The following is a 22,553-nucleotide window of genomic DNA, read 5'->3' as shown; positions in this document are numbered from 1 at the left end:
TCTCCACTAAATAAAATACTCAAAACAATATCATATAATAAAATATAATGAAAAATATAAATAAATAACTATGATTACCCTATGCGCTTCAGAAATCGAAAAAATAGTTGATCCTCTACACATCTTTGTCCATTTTTTGCTATTTTTGTCCAGAAATAAGGTCAATATTTTGTCAAATGTCAAAAATAGCCATTCCATTAAATTCCTGGGGTCAGAATTGTATGGGAAAATGTGTTAATTTGTCTCTGTATGTTGTTTACTTCTAATGTTATGCCACTTTCTATATCATTTTTTGATTTTTCGGGTTCCGGTCGGGTGCAGCAAAGGGTTAATAAAAGAACCCTTAGGGACATTATTTCAGCTTGGTACCTGGCAGATTATGAAAATAGACACATTAAGGATTTTAAAAAATCAGGTGGCATAAAAAAAGCCGGGGGGTGCGCGTTGACCCCTATTTCCATCTAGACTACTCAACATGAAGTATAGATATTGTTGTCGTGAAGACAAGATCCTGGTCTGTCGGCGGCCTCCCTTTATGTCACCTGCAGTAGCAGCAGTGCGCCAGCGCCGCGTCAGGCACGATTCTGGTGTGTAAAGACATAGAAAATGCGAAGCGGCCGTCACGCAACTGACACACAGCAGAAACGCCACGCTCACGCCACGCAGCAGTGTGTCACCGGCCTTAGAATCAGCTGCAGGGCGGGATTTACGTTGAACGCGGAGACTTCCGCCACTTAATATGTTCGTTTGGAAACACGAAAATGTACCTACGTTCCGAGTACAAAATATTGCATTCGGTACACACGTGCACCGTACCGAAAGCCCTGTACCGAAACGGTCCAGTACGAATACACGTACCGTTACACCCCTAATATATATATACACACACACACACACACACACATATATATATATATATACATGTGTGTGTATATATATATATATATATATATATATATATATATATATATATATATATATATGCATGTGTGTGTGTATTTATATATACTGTACACATATATGTGAATAAAATCGTGATTCATTGTTTGACAGCACTTCCTTCAATACAATCAGAACAGTTTAAGCCTATAAATCAATTGAGTTGTTTTTTTTCGTTTTTTTGTTTTTTCTAACAAGAATAAAAATTTTATTTGTAAACCAACAAGGGAATATTTTGAGACGGATATAACCAACTATGCATCATCAGTAGCAGTTTGTTTCCTCGAATCAGGCTGGATTGCTTTCATTTAAATATAATTCTCAAAATGCATAAACTGCTCTCCAGAGTTGAGCGTTGGTGAGAATATGACATTTTCCAAGGAAATCAACCTATGTCTTACTTATAGTTACATATGAAATTGAGATACAATAATGCATTTTAACATAAAAAAATAGTTGTTTATATTCTGATTTCGACTTGCAGATTGACGTCCATGTAGGCTTAACAGAAGCACAACAGCATGAGTCATTGAGTAGGTAGAGTTAGAATGTTTGCACATGTCTTTGCATGCATAATCATGGCTAGCGAATGGGTCAGAGTTGGGAAATCTCATTGCTGCAGGATCTGCCAAAAATATCTAACAACATCAGCAGCAGCATCATCATCGTCACCCCGGGCCAGAAGAGCACAGGTCACAGATGTATAAGAATCGTCCTTAAAGAGTCTGTTTCTCTGGTGCTGCTTCACGTCGTGTTCTGACCCCTATAAAAGACAGATAGATGCTGTGTGTCTCACTCAGGTCACCTCTGCTGTAATGAGAGCAGGATTAGAGGAGAAAGCTTCTCAGCACCTGCACCTCACAACCACAGTCATAGTACTTCTGGTTAGATGCTAACTGCATTTCGTTGCCTCGTACCTTACATGTGCAATGACAATAAAGTTGAATCTAATCTAATCTTAACTGAATGATTCTTCAGTAGACTTGAACAGCATTTGCATTAGTTTTATTGTACTTGTATCTACAGCATGTATGTAAAATATGTAATACATCTTTATTATTATTTTACTCATTTGTATGCATGTATGTGTATATATATATATATATAACATTTATGTTGACAAAAAATGTTTCACATGGTTTTAGTTTTAGTTAATAAAACCCTTATTTGTAGTTTTATAATTTTAACACATTTCTAAATGTTCAAAGGACTATATACAGTTTATTTCTTAGATTTAGAGATTTGTTTGTAATATTTGTAAACAGTTAAATGACAAATATGCCATTTCCTTTGATACTAAAACCAAGTAAAGCTAAATAAGTTCAATTGAAATATTTGAAATCTATCAAATACACGTGTTTGTGTTTGTAGATAGATAGATGGCCATAAGTTATTATGATGGGATAAATGTAAACCACTTAGAAACACTAACTTGATGAGTTTTCATACTTGGATTTAATAACTAGAATATCGATTACAGTGTCAATCAATTTGTTTTTTGTTTTTTTCTGACAGCCAAGGAAATTAATTTGCATTTGATAAAAAGAAAAAAACTGAATTCCTGTCAGTATAACTTTGAGTATATATCAGTGACACCACTGATTTTTACAGTACATATATAATATATCCTTTGCATAAATAAACTAGTCTTTATTAGTCTACATTATAAACTACAAATATAATAGTTCATTCAACACTGAAACATTTTTAAAAATGTATAGTTTATAATCTACCCCAATATATGAGTATTTTTATGCTTAGAATAGTATCGCTTTGTTAGTTTAGTAACACAACAATTGTGAGTCCTACCGTATGCAGAGAATCGAAACGAGTCACTTCTGAGTTTCATACGAGTCACATCTATACAGCATACAGCAGGATTTGGAGCAGTGTTTTCATTCGGGGTCACCCCCGTCCCAGAGAGATTATATCTTGAAAAGCACTGAATTGAACTCATTACATAAGAGCAAAAGAAGTAGGCAGAGAGGTGTAGAGCGAGAGACGAAAGCAGAAAGCAGAATCAAAAAGAGGACAGTCGAAATCTGTAGGGAAGATCAGCAGCAATTGCAACCTTTTCAAGTTTTTTTTTCTTCTAAGAACTCAGACTATTACAAATCTACCCGCCATCTTTTTTATATAAAACACATGTGTCAACAGTAATAGCTGGTAAGTCATTGTGTACTGAGGCCATTTAGTTGTCATTATCTCCACAGCCTTTCAGACATTATTGCCTAATTAGAGCACTGAATTGAATCTCTCTTCTCTTTGTCAGTTGGTCCGGGTCGAGAACAGGAGGAACTGCGGAGGAAGGTGGAGAACGGAGTGAAAGAGCTGTGGTACTTTATTCGCAGCGAGATACAGAAGCTGAGTCACGTGGAGCCGTCAGACAGACAGAAACACACAGAGACGCTGCTGCAGGACCTCGGTCATCAACAGAGGTCAGATACGTACAGTACGATCACGCTGTTGTTCAAGTTTAGTCTTTAATTCTTTAGGAGAAATGAAAAGAGACACAAACTAGGAGGCTTCACCTTATTATTGTCTCTCTCAAAGCATATTTAGACACATAGTCAAAACAATAATGAAGAACATGAATCCTATTTTTCAAAGTATTCAAATGTATTGCATTGTGACGCGCACATTTACCCTCAAAATTCGTCTTAATGTATTAAGAAAAAAATTACAAAATTATTTTTGTAATGTAAAATATGAAAAAAAATGTATTGGAATAATGAAGTATTAATAAATCACATTGTATTGCCTTTAATTAAAAAATACATTATGCTATTATTTTTACTGTACTAGAATTTTAACTAGATAGTAAGAAATCATAGTAAGAGGAAATAATAATAGAAATATATTTAAAATAAACAATACAATGTACAATGTTTTTATATTTTTGTAAATGTATTTTGAATTATAATATGATCAACAAAAAGTTATGTGATCAACAAAAGCTGAATATTTATCATCATTTCTCCAGTCTTCAGTGTCACATGATCCTTCAGAAATCATTCTAATATATGGATTTTCTGCTCAAGAAACATTTCTGATTACTAACAGTGTAGAAAACAGTACACTTTTGTGGAAATATATATATATATATATATATAGTCAAATGCAAAAAATCTTAATGTTCCTAAAGCAAAATATGTTTTATTTATATTTTTCTGTTTTGGGAATGAGCTGTGAATGCTCTTGACGGCTTTAATAACATTCAGGATTGTTTTTTGGTGAGTTGGATGATGGAGAATTGATGTGCATCTGTGGTTACATCATTATGAAACCGCTCCAGACACTAACAGTGCTGTACTAGAAATATCGCAGCACTTAATTTTGAGTTATCACCCGCTAGACTAATTAAGGACCGAGACGCTGTCAATATCTCATTATCTCAGAGTCTCTCAGACGCTCCATCAGCACATTCACACTTGTTTTTCCGTTTTGACAAAGAGAAGTGTTCGATACACATTTAACACGGTGCTGTTTTCCAGCGGACGACTCCCTGAGGTGTCTCTCATTGATGAAGTAATAATTCAACTCCTCATAAACCCAGCATATGCTCATCTGTTTTGAGTTAGCAAGTGACGCTTTAACAGAATTCATCACTAGTGTCTCAAACTCAATTGTGTTTTTGGCTTTTTGAGATCTTATTTGATTTATTAAAGGAATAATTCATGCAAAAAAATAAATGATCATCAAACATGTTTTAAACCTGTATTACTTTATTTCTTGTGTTGTTGTTGGGCTGAATGTTCACGCTGCTCTTTTATGATTTCATATGATATTATGATTTAGTGTAGCATTTCAGTTTGGTTTGACGGGATTGGATTATCTTGATTTCTTAGTTCTGTTCAAAGTGATGCCTCAAACCCAAATGTGACCGAAGGGAGAGTTGAGGTAGAAATGGGATCAAAACATGGTCAGAATAGGTCAAGTATTGTACCACAAATAGTCAACAGTGCTGCTATTTATCAATTATAGTCTATTACGGAATACAAAATACGTGATAAAAAATCTATTATGTTTCATGTAATATAATATTACTACTTTTAGATTACTTTTTTAGAATAATCTTGTATCATATTGAAATAAAATAAGAAAATCCCATTCGCTGTACAATGCTGGGTAGATTACTTACAACTTGTAGTCTGTTACTGATTACAAGTTACATGACAAAAGCTGTAGTTATTAACATTTTAGATTATATAATCAGGCTACTTGTGACCTAACTCGTTTTTCACATTGATTTAAATCGGAAAACCATATTGATAATGAATAAAATAAAAATCAAACAGAAAGAAAATATATTCTAGTTGTTGGTTTTAACAACATGAAATGCTAATTATTACATTTACACAAATAATTAATTGAATCATAGAAACAAAATTAAAATAAATAGTTTTAAAATAACAACAAAGTAAAACGCTTATTAAAACAATTAAATATTTTATTTGTTTACCTGCATGTCATGTGAGCATTAACCGATCACAAAGAACTGTTCACCTGCATGTACTGTATGCTCCTTAATTATTAACTAATTACCTTCAAGAAATATATAAGATGGAAGTTCAGCTGACAAATAGATAGCATGGGACTCCCTGCATTACATCTAAATAAGAAAAAAAAGTGGGAAGAATCAATGAATATTCACTAACGTACTGTAATTTTTCAGTACTCACTGATAGAGGAGGATGTTTGAGCGTCTCCTGTGTGTTTCTGTCAGAACCATCATGACGGACCTGCAGGATCTCAGTCAGGCGGACGGAGCAGGAGACTGGAGAGAGAAGGAGGCCAGAGATCTTTCCAGCCTGGTGCAGAACAGGATCTCCTTCCTGCAGGTACAGAGGGACCCTTCCTCCTGCACTCAGTCTTCCTAAAATACAGGGAAAACTGGAAAATGGTCAAATATTGTTACCATTTGTAATAGCCGTTTTCTATTGTAATATCAAAGGTGAATTTTCAGCATCATTACTCCAGTCTTCGGTGTCATTTTATTTTAGTATGCTGATTTGCTGCTCATTTATTTGGTGTTCAATTATTATTAATATTATACTTAATATTTAATGGAAACATTCATTGATGCATTTTTCCTCTCTCACACTTTGTGCTCCAGAAATGAATTATATCATCAAATCATACAGTTTGTTGAAAAGAGGTGTTTTTTTTCACAAATACAGAAATCTAGTCAAAACTATCTAAAATGACTAATAGTTCATTCAGTTCTGAAAACGGTCAATAACAAGTTTTTGGACATTTCCTTTAAGCCTAAAACAATGCAATGTGTAATTCAAAATGTGGTTAAAATATATGGAAGCCCATTTCCACTATGTAAGAAAAAAATGAATGCGTTTTAAAAAATAAATCAAATTATGACATTGAAAAACATTTTTTTTTATTGTAATTTAATTTTTAATAATTGTCAATTATACTAAGTGTAATCTGATAAAAAAATGATTTTGTGGTGAAGTAAATACTAAATAAAAATAAACGTAATTTCTACATTAAATAATTAAGTTCAGGCAAGAATTAAAAAAATAAATTCTATATTACTAATCAATTTAAGCTTGTGGAAATTAAAGTTTGAAATTATAAGCAGTTTTTACTTGAAATTGTTTTATGTTTACAAGGATTCTTTAAGTAAATATCAAAGTTATGATCCTGATTTTCCCATCATGCACTGGGGCATGAATAATTAAAAAGGTTACCATTTACACTGTTTTCGAGTAGTATTTAGACTGTTTTATGCTTGATTTTGTTGTTAGGTTTAGTAACTTGCTGTTTTGTTATATCTGGAGTTAATTTTCTACTCAAAATGATCCATTTATACTCAAACACTATCCACCGTCATTGTGTATGGTGTACCAAGTATCGAGGTCTCTGTGTTCATTTGGGTAATAATTATTGAGTGGACATATTATCTTCAAAGGATAACAAGCTGTCTACTTGCTTGCTTACATGTATGCAAATGATCCACATCATTTAATAGCATGATTGTTTTCCAGTGCTACCTTGTTTAATGTTACTCATCAAACTCTAACTGGCCATGTTAAATTTATTCAATTACTTTGCTAAATGCACCTTACTTAGTTAAATAGATTTTACTTGATTCAATACTTAAATTTTACTTAAAATGTATGTGTGCAAAAACTGGCAAAATAAAATTTGAGTAAATCTACTTATTGTTATTTTTTCCAGTGTAACAGCACACTCTCTTCACCAAGACATCATTATTGTCTGGAACACAAACTAATCGAGTTAGGCTTAAGAGCTGAATTATGTGCAGAAGCAATAAAGCGAACAACACTTTATTTACATTTCACTGCTGGTCATATGCTCTCCATATGACCATGTATATGACAAATAAAAATCTTACATCTTGAACTATTCACTCTGTACCGTTGTCTCTCTTTGAATCTCGACACTTATGCCTAGATAATACTTAAGTTGTTTTCTGCAATGAACCAAGAAAAAGATTGTCAAGTCAATCCAAACAGAATCATGGAAGATCCCATGTTATCTAATAAAACAGCATATAGCTGCTCATTACGGATGGTACTTGCCTGTAGTGTAACTACCCAGTTAAAGCCAGTTTATCTGCTCTCTTGGGTTGTTTAAACTGGTTTTCAGTTTGTTTAGATGGTTAGCCTAACTAAAGTAGACTGTTTTTTCTTTTTTTCAGCAGCAGCAGCAGCGGCAATTTATTTGACATAAAAGTCTTCAGCAACACTTTTTATATTATTTTATTTTTCATTTATTTTAATTTTATTTTATGGTTTTATTCTATTTTATCATTTAATTTATTAATTGTATTTATTGTAGATTATTTATTTTATTTATGTAAAATTATTTTAATGGATCTGGTTATAATTCAGTACCATGGCACATATCAAATACTATCCTATCTGATCTTCATACAATCACTCTACTATATTGCCATGTACCATAGTACTGTATTTATTTTGAAGAATATTTTATTGATTTATTTATCATTTAGTGCCATAATTGTATATATCACTGTAACATAGAAACAACACTTATTTTATTTTATTATTTTATTATTATTATTATTATTATTTTTTTTTTTTTTAAATCTGAGTTCACAGAATTTTCTGTATTTGTCATTTAATTTATTTAATATTATTTTAATAAATCTGGTTATCATTAAGTACCATGGTATATATCAAATACTCTCTGAGGGCTGATTTCCACAGCATCACTGTACAATAGTACGGTCCCAGTATATTTTTGTAAGCGAATGCTGCTCCAGTTTTATGCTCAGGCAGCACTTTGAGGCTTTTTGAGATGAGAGTGCTTCATCTGCTGCCATAGCAAACTCCATGCCAACACTATTGAATTTGGATTAAGAGTAAAATCTATATAGCCTTCACTCAAAAAAAAAAATTCCCCAGACAAATACACTAACGTGAAAGAGCCGCCAGACAATTCGATTATCGTAACTCATTTCCTCTAATGGCACAATAAAAATGAAAAAGCGTTTCTAAAGGGAGATATAGACAGATAAAATCTTCCCCTGCTGGACACACAGAATCACTTCATCTATGGCAAATATGTAACATGATAACCATAACTTCTGCCCAAATAGTTATTGTACTGTAATATTAGAATTAATATGAGATCTTCTTCAAGCAACCTTTTATTTATTTAATCATTCAAAAGTTTGAGGTCTATACGTTTGTTAATGTTTTTGAAGAATGACACCAGGGCTGTATTTATTTAATTAAAAGTACAGTAAAAACAGCGAAATTGTGAAATACCATTACACTTATGTTTTGTGAATGTATTGTATAATGTAATTTATTCCTGTGATTTAAACCTGTATTTTCAGCATCATTACTTCATATTCATTGATTCTTCCTAATTTAACCATTTATTACTGCAGTGTGTCGTCTTTCAAACACATAAAAATGCATAAATGCATGTTATTTCTTATTTAGATGTAATGGAGGGAGTCCCTCGCTTTGTATTTGTCAGCTGAACTTCAGTGTGATATAATCCTTCAGAAATCATTCTAATATGCTGATTTGCTGCTCACAAATATTTATTTAAACAAATGTTTAAAATTAATAAGAAGAAATGTTTTTGTTTTTAATCTTACTGACCCCAAACAATTGTATTTTGTCTTGTTTTTGACCCTGCTTATGCATGGCTGTAGCACCTTATTGACCTTCACTCTTTCCCTGTGGATAAAACACTGAATGAAATAGATGATCTAATACTTCAAGCTTCTCATGAAAGCCTTTCTGACATCAGATGGGACTGTTACAATCTCCAAAGGGCTGACTGTGTCCCTCTCTGTCCCTCTGTCTCTGTTTCTCTGTCTGGGTTTCTCTTTGAAACCCTGCTTACATGCAGTGAATGTCATTTAATAATGAAATCAGTTCTCACTGGAGAATATGAATTTGTCAGAGATTGTTGCGTAAAACCTGAAAGCTTGCACTGGAAGCAAGCATTGCATCCTGGTGAAGGAATTGTTGGGAAACAGTCTTCTGATGTTTTATATATAATTTTATTACATTTTATTATTTTTACATGCTATATTAGGACAAATTAATTTAATCTAAAACACAGCCTTAATTTTAATTACATGTGTAATTCCTCTTCTTTATCTTTGTGTTTTATACATTTGTTTTATTTTATTATATTTCATTGTATGTGCACATGCACATGCAAATTCATTTAATCTAAAATGCAGTCATAATTTTAATTGCATATCTCATTTGTCATCTTCGTCTGTATTTATTTATTTGTTTCTCTTCTTTTTTCTAGATTTCTAGATTTTTTATTTTATTTACACATGCAACATTGGTACAAATGTATTTAATCTAAAATGCTGTTTTAATTGTCACTGCATACAGTATGTCATTTCTCTTCTTGATCTTGATTTTATTTTATTTTATGTATGCTATATTGATACAAATGCATGCAATGAAGTGCTCAGAATGTCATTTGTTGCTCAGAACCCGCAGGACTGCAGTAAAGCTCGTAAGCTGGTGTGTAACATCAATAAAGGCTGTGGATACGGCTGTCAGCTCCATCACGTGGTTTACTGCTTCATGATCGCTTACGGCACGCAGAGAGTCCTGATCCTCGAGTCCCACAACTGGCGTTACGCTCCTAAAGGCTGGGAGACAGTCTTCCGGCCTGTGAGCGACACCTGCACGGATCGATCCGGAGCCTCGAGCGGACACTGGTCAGGTGAGCGTCAATCCTGCTGTAGGTGTTCAGAGGGAGCAGATCTGAAAGTGAAAATGTTTCATTCTGATTTCTTTCTTTCTTTTGTCATTGTTTTACTATCATTGATATTAAACTATTACTTTAAGTAACTATTATAGTTACTATCATGAATACAGTACTATATTGTTATTTTTTGTTAATATTTTAAACAGATTTTATTTGTATATGTTCTATTTTCACTTAAAGTATTAGTAATTTCCTTATTTTTTTTTACATTATTATTTTATTTATGTTTTTATAATTTTTTAATATTATTTTGTTTATTTAGGTTTAGATTTTAGTTTTATTGTTTTTTGTAATTAAAAGAAAATGTGATTGTCGCCTTGACTGTTTATTTATTTTCATTTAGTTTTAGTTTTGGCTAACTATGACTCTGATATGGTGAAGGTTGCTATTACCACTGCTTTACATTAGTCTCGTTCAAAGTTATAGTGTTCTTAATGTTAGTTTACATGTTTTGAATTTAATAAGAAAAATAAATAATGATAATAATCAAATGACTTGAAATATAAACTACCATTCAAAGGTCTTTTTTGCTTTCCAATGCTGCATTTATTTGACTAAAAATACAGTAAAAACGAGTAATATTTTGGAATATTATTGCAATTTAAAATAGCTGTTTATAATATATTATAAAAGGTAATATATTCCTGTGATCAAATCAGATTTTTCTGCATTATTACTTCAGTATCACATGAGCCTTCAGAAATCTAATATGTTGATTTGCTGCTCAAGAAACATTTCTGATTGTTGTTCTGCTTCATATTTTTGTGTAAACCACATTTTTTTCAGGATTCTTTGATGAATAGAAAGTTCAAAAGGACAACATTTATGTGAAATAGAAATCTTATGTAACATTCAAAATGTAGATAATGTCATTTCTGGTTAATGTAATGCATCCTTGTAGCAATAAATTATTTATTTCAAAGAATCTTGTTCAAATAATCTTTTGGATTGTAGTGCATTTCGTTTTTAATTTGCGTATAATCTAAAGAACAATATAGAAACCATTTTTCTTGAATTTCCAGGAAAACCAACATAACATTAGACTTTTTTTTAGATAGTTTAGTTTTGCAGTAACATCTAAATGTATTAATTAAAATACATGTTTATCTGTGTACTCTGATTGCATTGATTTAATTGTTTTCCGCTTTCCTTCTAATTCATTTTAATGTGTTTTTAAATGAACACAACTCTCATTTCAGTCCTTTTTAAATTAACTTGTGAACTGATTATAATCTTTATTCTTTTTATGCCAGTTAAGCACCACTGTGTATGAAATGCACTGTAAGTTAGTTCAGGACTTTATTTTTATTTTATGCGTCAGCATTTTCTACTGTAAAACTGTTGTGTGAACTAAAGTCCACTTCTCTAATGTTTCTTAATGCTAAATAGACAATTTGTGAAGCTCTAGTACAAGACGGTTATTTAAGCATAATAAGGACTTGTGAAACTTTCCTCTCTTCTTTGTGTCCTAATTATTACAGCTGAGTATCTGTTGAAGGAATAGATTATCTGAGGATTCTCGTCAAAACCCATTCCAGCAGCCAGAAACCAGAAGCATTAAGAAGAGCTGAGAGTGCTCTTACATAAGCTCAGTAACGGCTTGGGAGATTTTCTTAAATATTTCATGCTTTAGCTAATTAACATTTCAAGCATACTCCGATCACATGTGCACTTGCTGGTGGAAAGGCAATAAAGCAGTGTGGTAATTGTTGTTGTGTGGTAATTGTTAGGGAGAGTTTTAATGAGCTGCTTGTCAGTTGGTTTGTGGTCAGGAACGTTTTGCTGCTTTAACAGTCATAATTAGCAGACATAACTTGTTTTTTAACAAACGATTAAAACAAAGCCACTGTTTCTATGTAACACTTTCAGACTCCGTTCATTTGTGGTTTGTGTGTTTCTAAACTCAGTTTAAGTTCTTGTAGGTTAATCAGAACCATTTCATTTCTCTAATAAAGGTGTGAGAGGAAAGTTCAGCCAAAAATTAACTTGGTGTCTTTATTTACTCAATATCATGTTGTTTCAAACTTTATTTATTCTGCATAACACAAAAAGAGATGTTTAACAGCTTTCACACTTCTATTTTCTTTAAAAAAGTAAAGGGAATGTGGACAGATTCTCCAAAATCTGTCATATAAGTGCATAAAAGTGTACATAAAAACATAAAAACAAAAAGAGACATAATCAGCGTAGCTGATGTTCCAACCAAGCAAAATTTTATTTGTTTATCCCAAGCTAAAGAATAACAATAATGTGCATGTGATCAGATATAACTGCAGTACAAGATTATGAGATGCATTATTTGCAGTGTTGGGGAGTAACTAGTTACATGTAACGGCGTTACGTAATTTAATTACAAAATTATTGTAACTGTAATTAGTTACAGTTACTAAGAAAACATGAGTAATTAAATTACAGTTACTTATGAATTTTTTTACGATTACAAAGGGGATTACATTTGAATATTTACACACATCCACATACAGATTTAACTGATATCTTTCCCAAATTGCACTGACTATTCTGAGACATACCGCCCTAATAATTTCCGGGATGCGGAAATACAGTCTGGTTCGTAGAATCCATTCATAAAAACGGAATGCCTAACGCGGACGGAATATGCCACATTTTGGATGACTAAATCAAAAGTAGGTCAGTACACTTGAATCAAAACATGACATGGACTAGTGTCTGTGAATATAAAGCCCCAAAAATGCAATATATGACTTGCATATTCTGCGTTTCTGTGGAAATCAGGCGCGGACTGGACACCGGGAGAACCAGGAGAACCGGGACAATTCCCGGTGGCCTGGCAGCCGATTTTGCCCCACTATTTAATATCATTATTGTATAATTGCCTGCCGAATGTACTAAAGTGATCATTTGCGAATCCGCCATTTGATAATTAAATCTCTAATAAATCAGGAAGTGTTACTCATGACTCGCGCGCTCTCCGCGCCTCCGCCAAACGGTTTGGATTAGACTCAGAGTAATCAATGCGAGAGAGAGAGAGAGAGAGAGAGAGAGAGAGAGAGAGAGAATAGAGTGGACTGCTGGAGCAGAGATGCAGAAGTATACTGTTCAGGGTTCCAGGTCAGTTTCATCTGTAAAGATGCTTTTTTGTCTTTGTTTTTTTATTAAGGAAGCAGCAGCACGTTGCTCATCAGTCATCACTCAAAATACTATATAAAGGAGATCATTATTATCTGTTGTAATGTTACAGTAGGAATTTAGCTGAAAAAAAAAATATTTTTTCGATTTTTTTATAGGTTTAGGGGGAGCTACGACAGACAGCAACACAACTCTTATGAAAATTAACATTTTAATATTTAACTATAAATCCAGAGAAAATGGTTACTATTGTTTAACTGTGATAACCAAAAATGTAAAATTATTTTACAAATGTATTTATTTAAAAATAAATACAAATCCATTTGCAAAAAAAAAAAAAGGTTATTTTACTTTTATATAAGCTAATAAAAGCATGGTAATATTTTGTAAGGGAAAAACATGACTCGTGTACAGTATTAGGATTTTTCTATAAAGATATTGTAGTATTGTAGAGAATTGTATTGTAAAGTATAGTTTTGTTCAATCTTGAGTATTAAAGTCATGAGAGAGATGGATAACAGGGCAAAATAAAGAGACTGAAGAGAAAAATGGAAGTGAAGGTGCAGTTCAGGAGAGAACCTTTAATTATTTTGCATGTCCCCAAATTAAAGATTTAAACCTTTTTTATCTCAGGTCCATACAAATAATAGTTTTGTCCATGAATTTGTTTGTATGAGTTTGAATTTTCCAGTCTGAATTTTTTTCCCAGTCCGCCCCTCCTGTAAATTAATGGCAAAGACATGGTTTCATTTACTACACATAGGCCTACTGAAGCTCGCAGTGTTTTTAACCTCTGCTGCCTCAATATAGGAGTACACAAGCACATAAACATAATTTCTAGAACTGCTCTGTGTCACTTCATGTGCATTTTACTTATTTTGAGAAAACTATCATCATATACAGAGACAGCAGTTTAAAAAAAACACCAATGTTTCAGGAGTTTATTACACAGAATACGACACATGCTTATTAGATAACTGTATTTAAGTGGATGTATATGCTTTTATTTATTATTCTTTAATTTTCACAAATTTAGAAAAGTAATCAAAAAGTACTCAAAAGTAATTAGTTACATTACTTTAATAAAGTAATTGAAAAAGTTACACTACTATTACATTTTAAACAGGGTAACTTGTAATCTGTAACCTATTACATTTCCAAAGTAACCTTCCCAACACTGATTATTTGAATGCTTGGCCAAAGAGATGTGTTTTTAATCTAGATTTAAGAGTCTTTAGATCTCCAGAGAGAGTGTGTCTGAACCCTGAACATTATCAGGAAGGCTATTCCAGAGTTTGGGAGCCAAATAAGAAAAAGTTTTACCTCCCTTAGAGGACTTCGCTATTCTAGGAACTTCCAAAAGTCCTGCGTTTTGTGACCTTAGGGAGCGTGATGGATTGTAACGTGGTAGAAGGCTAGTTAGGTACGCAGGAGCTAAACCATTTAGGGCCTTATAGGTAAGTAATGATCATTTGTAACTGATACGGAACTTAATAGGTAGCCAGTGCAGAGACTGTAAAATTGGGGTAATATGATCATATTTTCTTGACCTGGTAAGGACTCTAGCTGCTGCATTTTGGACTAAATGTAGCTTGTTTATTGAAGAAACAGGACAACCACCTAGAAGTGCATTACAATAGTCCAGTCTAGAGGTCATGAATGCATGAACTAGCTTTTCTGCATCAGAAACAGATAACATGTTTCGTAGCTTGGCAATGTTTCGAAGATGGAAGAATGCTGTTTTTGTAACATGGGAAATATGATTTTCAAAGGACAAGTTGCTGTCTAATATAACAACCAGATTTCTGACTGTAGAGGAAGTAACAGTAGAGTACATCCGTCTAGTTGCAAATTTACATCTACAAGATTCTGTGTATAGTTTTTTTGTTCCAATTAGTAATGTCTCTGTCTTATCCGAATTTAAGAGGAGGAAATTATTGGTCATCCGATCTTTTATATTTTTAACACACTCTATTAGTTTAGATAATTTAGAAGTTTCATCTGGTCTTTCTGAGATATATAGTTAAGTATCATCAGCATAACAGTGGAAACTAATCCCATGTTTTCTATTAATATTACCAAGGGGCAACGTTTATATAATGTAAACTAGCAGAGGACCTAGGACAGATCCTTGTGGCACTCCATACATTACTGGTGATCACTGGTGAGATGACTCCCCATTTAAATAAACAAAGTGGCAGTGATCAGACAGGTAGGATCTAAACCATCTTAGAGCCAGCCCTTGAATACCTGTATAGTTTTGTAATCGATCTATGATTATGTCATGATCTATGGTGTCAAGCGCGGCACTAAGATCAAGTAAAACTAGCAATTAGATGCAGCCTTGACCTGACGCAAGAAGTAAGTCATTGATAAATTTAACCAGCACAGTTTCTGTGCAATGGTGGGGGAAATTCTTTATAGAGATATTTTTTTTGCAGGAAGGAACACAATTGAGCAGACACAATTTTTCTAAAATTTTAGACATAAACAGAAGATTTGAAATGAGTATGTAATTTGCCAGTTCACTAGGATCTAGTTGTGGTTTCTTAACAAGAGGTATAATAACCGCCAGCTTTAATGGTTTTGGGACGTGGCCTAAAGATAACGGCGAGTTAATAATATTGAGAAGTGGTTCTTCTGCTACAGATAACAACTCTATCAGTAATTTAGTGTGTACAGGATCTGATAAACATGTTGTTTGATTTAGATGCAGTGATAAATTTATTTAGCTCTTCCTGTCCTATAGTTGTAAAGCACTGCAGTTTTTCTTTGGGTGCGATGAATGAAGCTGAATTTGTTATTGTATTTCTGATAGTATCTATTTTATAAGTGAAAAAATTCATAAAGTCATTACTATTAAACTGTGAAGGAATATGTAGATTGGGTGGCTCTGGTTATTTATTCATCTAGCCACTGTGCTAAATACAAACCTTGGATTGTTTGGTTATTTGTGGATATGCCTGGCCCTGGCAGTTTTTAGAGCCAAAGAAAACTTTTTTATTTCCGCTAGGTGCCAAAGTAACGTTTCTCATTTTAATTAGTTTAATTTGATGTACAGGGGAAGTTGTGGCCTAATGGTTAGAGAGTCGGACCCACAATCGAAAGGTTGTGAGTTCGAGTCTCGGGCCGGCAGGAATTATGGGTGGGAGGAGTGCATGTCTCCACCCTCAATACCACGATTTTGGTGCCCTTGAGCAAGGCATGGAACCCCCAACTGAAAACCACAGAAAGACACAACACAATTACTAAAACTAACTTTAACTAAAATGAAAAAAGAAAATATTGAAATAAAAATATAGTCTTGTATTTTTGTAAGCTCTCTGTTGATCTGCAGAATAAACATCCGCAGCTCCTGCTGCTCCAGTTCTTTCTCTTGGCCTGTGTGTTTTTATCCCTCTGTGTTTCTCTGGAGGGTGTTTGTGAAAGGACTGCGGGTAAGTGACCGGTTTAATCTGACTTGTCCAGACTTTGTCCCCGAGACCAGAGCCAGTCATTCCAGTACCAGGGAGAGCTGGATTGTTTTGTGTGCGAGTGCAGAAACAGGTCACCTTGGCACACAAAACCCAGCGACTTTTGAAGAAACTTGCCTACAGAGCACTTTGGGAATATGTCTTCAGATCAAAGTCTCTCTGGTTTCCTCTTGCGCTCTCATCCTTCCTCTGCCCAGTGTAATGCAAACTGCACCATTACATCTAATCTGGCTTTTTTTTCTCAGGGGGCACTTTGTATCGTCACACATAAAGCATGCCACACTTTAACGTTTTGTTATTGTATTGCTTTCCTATATATTCCTATATCATATACTTTAAATAAATAATATAAAATTACCTTTTGTGTTTGTTTAGTTTTTTTGTTTTTGTTTGTTTGTTTTTTATCTGCAATAATTAAATGAATTTGTGTTTTAAAACAAGAAAAAAATGTGTTTGGTAAAATTAAATAAAAATAAATAAATAAATGAAATGAAATAAAGGCAGAATTCAGTGGTAAATCAGGATTCTTTTTTCTCACCCACTGAAAAATATTTTTTCTAAGCAAAAATGGCTTAATTTTAATATCTTTTAAAGAAAAGATAACTTAATATTTAAGTATTTAAGTTAGATATTTGTACTGAAAAACAAGACAGATTTACTGAATATGTATGATATTTTTCGGATTCTTCTGGCAGATTTTTTTCTTTATTATTTCTTGCTTAATATCTTAACATTCTTAAAGATTTACTTAGGAAATAAAATGACTATTATGTATCTTACTTTTTACGTCTTGTTTTCGGAAAAATGTTCCAAAATGAAATGGTTTTATGCTTAAAACAAGAAAAATATCTGTCAGTGTGGTTAAAAACAAGTGAGTTTATATTTAAAACAATAAGAAAAATAAATATCTTCCAAATAAAAAGTTTCATGTTTTAAGCAAAATATTGCTTGGGCTTGATGAATGAATGTTGATTTAAGAATATTTAGATATTTGTACTGGAAAACAAGACAAAAATACTGAAAAAGAAGATCATTTTGTGCAGTGAACTGTTTAAAATTGTAATAAAATGCTCCAGGTTTTTACATTCGTCTACCATAAACAGCTACTAGCTAATAGAAGCAGTTACTAGCTAATAAACTATATCTCACAATGAAGAATTCAGCACAAAAGCATGTTTGTGGCTGTATATTTCATCATTTTGTGGCAGGTGCAGCGGTGTTGGTGTTGTTATGAGCACACAGGTGCATGCAGACAGATGCTGATAAGAGTGAGCTATTGTCTTTAGTGTGCGGCCACTGCCTTCTTGTTAAAAAACATGAGTTTTCTCATGCAAATTGGATATTTTCTTTGTTTTTACCTTGGCTAGATGCATTGTGAATTGGTTATGCTTTAAACAATGGCTTGTCGTTTGTATCAAACATTTGCATGCATCTTGAAATGGTGATAAATGGGTTGAGTGAGCAGTGCCAGGTTGAGCTACTTGATGCAAATGCTGCAGCTCTAATCCTAATTCTGTTGAGCTTTCTACCTTGAAAGCATCGTTGGCAATGCAGCGTTCCACATAGCAGGCTGCTAAATGCTTTGTTTTGGCCATTTTGGCAGCGCTGCATGTATCTACAATCCCCGAATGCATTGTGATTAGCTCAGTATATTATTCAACAAAAGATTGATACACAGGAATGTTTCTTCCAATTAAAAATAAACAGTTTCACCCCGTATTTATCATTTCACCCAATGTTCTAGTATTATTTCACCTGTTATTTCATTGCCAGTAAAATTAAAAAAATGCCATCAATTATGGAAACGTGTTTCTGCCATTCTTAGTATATATCTTACAATTCTGACTAATGTCTTTCATTTTATTGTTTTTTCTTGCAATTTTGAGCAGGTACAAAAAAAAAAAAATTTGCAATGATTTGCATTGAATTTATCAAATGTGACAGTAAAGACATTAATAATATTTACGAGGATTTCTGTTTCAAATAAATAATCTTTTAAACTTTGTATATGGAAGTAAAATAATGACTTATGTCTTTGAAACAAAAAAGCATGCTGAATAGCACTAACTGAAAAATAATGCATTGCATTAACAGTACTTGCATTTTAATGCCTTGAATTTCCAGGGCTTGCATCTTTAGGTCCTGAAATTTTATATAGTTGTTCATTTAAGCTGTGAATATTTCAATTAAAAATATTTTACACACCTTTTCATAATTAAAAAATCAATAATTCATATTCATGTTCCAGAATTCACTTCCAAAATATCAAATCGGTTAAAAAATACGATGTATAATATTCGACAGGCAAATTTCGGTCCATTTTATTTCACTTTCCAAAATCTCTTCCACAAATTCAGTGGTTAAAATTCGGCAGATAATTGGCCCTTTCACATCCGGGAGCTGCAGGAATAGCAGTAGAGCACAGAGGCATGATCTCCATCTGCTGTCAGTCGCTCACCAGCAGGTGGTGCAAGCGGCTGTTAAATAAGGCCAAAGCAACAGGTGGATTAAGTAATACAGTTACAAAAACTGATCTGCAGAAATTAAGCAAGCGCTAAGTAGAAGTTTTGATTATCGGGGCATGTGGAAAAGCTGATTGTGCGTATGTTTATTTCAACCTCTTTGCTGTTACCAAGTAAGCAGCATTCAAAGGAGATTATAATGGTGTTTTACCCAACGCTGAATTACAGAACTAACATTACATCTAAGGAAGACACATATTGCTTTCGGCTGTTTAGTTTGCATAACTTTGTGTCATGGCTTGTGCGTCGCTGTGCTGTAATACTGGGGATCCCCTCACGTCACACTCCAGGATTCCCCAATGACGAGTAACGCTTCTCAATCAAATAAAATAAGACGTCAGATCTCAGAATAGATTTTATTGATGATTATGCAAACTATATACAGGCAAGCAAATTGGGTCAAAAAGAATCCAATGCGCTGCATTTTCTTTATAATTGATTTCCATTACCACTGATCTATAAAGTCGACAGTCACACAAAGATATCAATACCATGATTAGTTTTAACAATATGCAACCAATTTATATTAACATAAAAAATGAGTTAAAAACAATCTAGGTATATTCTGAAAATGTAAACTGAAGAAATTATTGACGTGCTACCGCACCCAAGGGACCGTCTGACAATTCCACTGACTGGGTTAAAAGGTCCAATGTGTTTTAATTAAAATTTTAAATAACACAGTCAAATTCTTAATCTTGTATATCTCATAGTGATTTTCTACAGGTGAGATTTTGCCAATACCTCCCTTCATATATTTACAGTATACAATTATTTACATATTAAAGATCCCTGGAAAGGGTTTTCATGTTCCAACAGTTGTAGTACATTGCTAGATACAAGACTGACTTACTAGGGATGGGCGTTTTCCACAAATATCACATTCGACTATTTGAGCTCACAAAAAAAGAATATTCGAATATTCGTTTATTTAAATTAAGTTTAATGAGTCAGACATTTTTCAGCAACATTTGTTTTCGTCATTTTGAACAAGCTTACACACAGTAAGCTTGAACATTACACATCGTGTTTTGTATCTGAAAATCTTTAACAATGCGTGCAAACAAATAAAAGTACAGATTAAAAGCAAAAAAAATAATAATAATAATAAGTGAACAAAGATAAAACTTAAAGCAGCCTGCAGCAATTAGGCTATTGTACACTTAACTTTTAAACTGTCAGCAAATCTTTTTTGCTTTTTTCCTATTCTTTCAAATGTTCTTGTTAAGAAATACGGGCATGTAAACATGATCGGGGGAAAGTCGGCTCCTTAGTCTGTTAACACTAAGGCCGGCCGCAGAGAAAACGCGCTCTGACGGCACAGACGTTGGCGGGACTCTCAAATAACGGTGTGCTAAGCGAATAAGTTTTGTGAAGCGCTTCGTGTTTTCGTTTCACCACTCAATGGGATCCTCATCTGGTGGAATACATGGCTCCAGCAAGAACTGTTCCCATTCATCTCGGCTGGACTCTCTGTAATCATCGCTGAAGAACTGGCTCAGCCTTTTCGGACGAGTGGGCATTGCATCTTCTTCATCGTGGCGACTGCATCCGCACCACTCGCATCAAGGAAAATGTTCTGATAATGTTCAAATAAAGTTTTTTTTCTTAATTCTCTCATGTTTTCATCGAGAAACCTGAGATGTTTGTGCCGAGGGTCTAGGGCAGACGCGAGAAGAGGAGTTTTCACTGTATTCTCCAAGTTAGTGGTGTTTATTCGTTGCATGAGAGATGCTGCAACAATGTTCTTGAATTCGGTCACTTTCTGTGATTCTCCACGGCATATTTGAAGTAGAAGACCGCATTTCTTAGGGGGCGATCACATATCGCGTCTTTTGCATGCTCAAGTTCGTTATTTCCAATGTATGCGTGCGGTATGTGCGCTCATAATGGAAGCGACGCGGTCGCGATGTGCACGCGGTCGCGATGTGCACGCGGTGCGACGCGGTCCCGTTTTTCCAGGCGCGTCCGCACTGCATCGAGTTAAAAACATCTCAACTTTCAGAATGCCACAAGCGCACCGCAGGTCATGTGACAAGAACTAAACATTCAGCTTCATCCTTTCCTGTAACAACGTTGAAAGCTCAGCCAAAATGAAGGAACTGCTGATCATAGCTGTATATGGATTGCCATTTTGAAATAAATTTAGTAGCAGAGCTACTGAAAGCGATTTTTTTGTGCTGCAAATCCATTTATCCTTTGCTGAAATTTCCGCGTCTTCATGGAGAGAGCGCATCATTGTTGCTTAGCCTCAGGAGCGCTTCTGCCCGAGCGCTTTGGAAAGAAGGAGGAAGCGGCGCACATAGCCTTTTCCACGCGTTATTAGGCGCGATATGTGAAGGGCCCCTTATTCATTCATTAATTATTTTTTAAATAAATTAAATAAATGATTTTATATATATATAACATGCACTTTTTCTTGTTCCGTAACTTGCGTTCATATCCACATCTGTCTGTATATAGTTTGCTTCATCAGTAAGATGTGAGTTTGTCTTTTAATCGCTGTCACTGTTAGTGCGCTGAGCCATGTAATGTGTTTTCTTTTCTTTAACAGATTTCTGAGGGAAAAATGTATTCTGAGATCTGAGGTCTTATATCACAGTATTAATTGATTGAGAAGCTTTACTCGTCATTGGGGAGTCCTGGAGTGTGACGTGAGGGGATCCCCAGTATTACAGCACAGCGACGCACAAGCCATGACACAAAGTTATGCAAACTAAACAACCGAAAGCAATATGTGTCTTCCTTAGATGTAATGTTAGTTCTGTAATTCAGCGTTGGGTAAAACACCATTATAATCTCCTTTGAATGCTGCTTACTTGGCAACAGCAAAGAGGTTGAAATAAACATATGCACAATCAGCTTTTCCACATGCCCCGATAATCAAAACTTCTACTTAGCGCTTGCTTAATTTCTGCAGATCAGTTTTTGTAACTGTATTACTTAATCCACCTGTTGCTTTGGCCTTATTTAACAGCTGCTTGCACCACCTGCTGGTGAGCGACTGACAGCAGATGGAGATCATGCCTCTGTGCTCTACTGCTATTCCTGCAGCTCCCGGATGTGAAAGGGCCAATTATCTGCCGAATTTTAACCACTGAATTTGTGGAAGCTAATTTGGAAAGTGAAATAAAATGGACCGAAATTTGCCTGTTGAATATTATACATCGTATTTTTTAACCGATTTAATATTTTGGAAGTGAATTCTGGAACGTGAATATGAATTATTGATTTTTAAATTATGAAA

At 33.9% G+C, this 22,553-nt stretch overlaps 1 protein-coding gene across 1 annotated transcript in view; it reads left to right on the top strand.

Annotated features, from left to right (window-relative positions):
- The window catches only part of LOC132107184 (alpha-(1,6)-fucosyltransferase-like), a 106,436-nt gene that overhangs the window by 73,927 nt on the left and 9,956 nt on the right, over positions 1-22,553 (top strand). Inside the window, exons 4-6 of the mRNA XM_059513425.1 lie at positions 3,212-3,377; positions 5,666-5,780; positions 9,921-10,158. Of these exons, the coding sequence (XP_059369408.1) occupies positions 3,212-3,377; positions 5,666-5,780; positions 9,921-10,158 (519 nt within the window). The remainder of the gene's footprint in view (positions 1-3,211; positions 3,378-5,665; positions 5,781-9,920; positions 10,159-22,553) is intronic.

The sequence above is a fragment of the Carassius carassius genome, chromosome 27 (assembly GCF_963082965.1).
Source record: "Carassius carassius chromosome 27, fCarCar2.1, whole genome shotgun sequence".
Lineage (NCBI taxonomy): Eukaryota > Metazoa > Chordata > Actinopteri > Cypriniformes > Cyprinidae > Carassius > Carassius carassius.
The sequence above is the reverse complement of the archived record's forward strand: the minus strand, read 5'-3'. Positions and strand labels throughout refer to the sequence as shown.